General features: G+C 37.5%; 1 protein-coding gene across 1 annotated transcript in view; it reads left to right on the forward strand.

Moving 5' to 3' along the window:
* LOC117107507 overlaps positions 1 to 385 on the forward strand; it is a 2,035-nt gene extending 1,650 nt beyond the window's left edge. The window contains exon 4 of the mRNA XM_033249202.1: positions 7 to 385. Coding sequence (XP_033105093.1) covers positions 7 to 385 — 379 coding nt within the window. The remainder of the gene's footprint in view (positions 1 to 6) is intronic.
* The last annotated feature ends 511 nt before the right edge of the window (positions 386 to 896 follow it).

Here is an 896-nt window from a genome sequence, read left to right on the forward strand (position 1 = left end):
CTTAAGTGAAGTCAAACAAGCAATCCAAAAGACCAGAAACTGGAAAGCACCTGGAGAGGACAAAATTACAGGTGAGATGATCAAGGCCAGCATAGACGTCAGTTCTAAAGCATTAAGAAAGCTATTAAATAGAATTTGGGAAGAAGAAGAAGAAGTACCAGAAGACTGGAAGTCTGGAATTATTGTAAAAATACCAAAAAAGGGGGATAGTTTAGATTGTAACAACTGGAGAGGCATAACCCTGCTTTCTATACCAGGAAAGATTTTCAGCAGAATCATACTAGAAAGAATGAAAACATCCTTAGAAAGAGTAGTAAGAGAAGAACAAGCCAGCTTCAGGAAAGAACGAGGTGCATGGATCATATATTCACTCTTAGAACCATAATTGAACAGAGCATAGAGTGGAACAGCAGCCTTCACCTGAATTTCATAGATTTTGAAAAAGCCTTTGACATTGTCCACAGGGAGACACTCTAGAAAATAATTTCACTTTACGGAATTCCAAAAAAGCTAATAACCATATTCAAAAAGATGTACAGTGGGTATACCTGCTGTGTTTTACATGAGGGCAAGACAACTGACAAGTTTGAAGTAACTACTGGTGTCAGACAAGGATGCATACTATCTCCTTTCCTCTTTCTGTTTGCAATTGATTGGACAATGAAGATGGCTACTCTAAGAGAAAAGAAAGGCATACCATGGACACTCACTAGACAACTAGAGGACCTAGACTTTGCCGACGTCATATGTCTGATTAGTGCAAACCAAGCACAAATGCAAAGAAAGACAGATAGAGTTGTAAAGCAAGCCAGATGAATATTGGCCTTAAAATAAACAAGAAAAAGACAAAGATAATGAAAATCAACCTGAAAATGGAAAAAGAAATAGTCATCGAA

This window comes from Anneissia japonica, unplaced genomic scaffold (genome assembly GCF_011630105.1).
Source record: "Anneissia japonica isolate Jap-2015-1 unplaced genomic scaffold, ASM1163010v1 scaffold1813_len188347_cov109, whole genome shotgun sequence".
NCBI classification, from domain to species: domain Eukaryota; kingdom Metazoa; phylum Echinodermata; class Crinoidea; order Comatulida; family Comatulidae; genus Anneissia; species Anneissia japonica.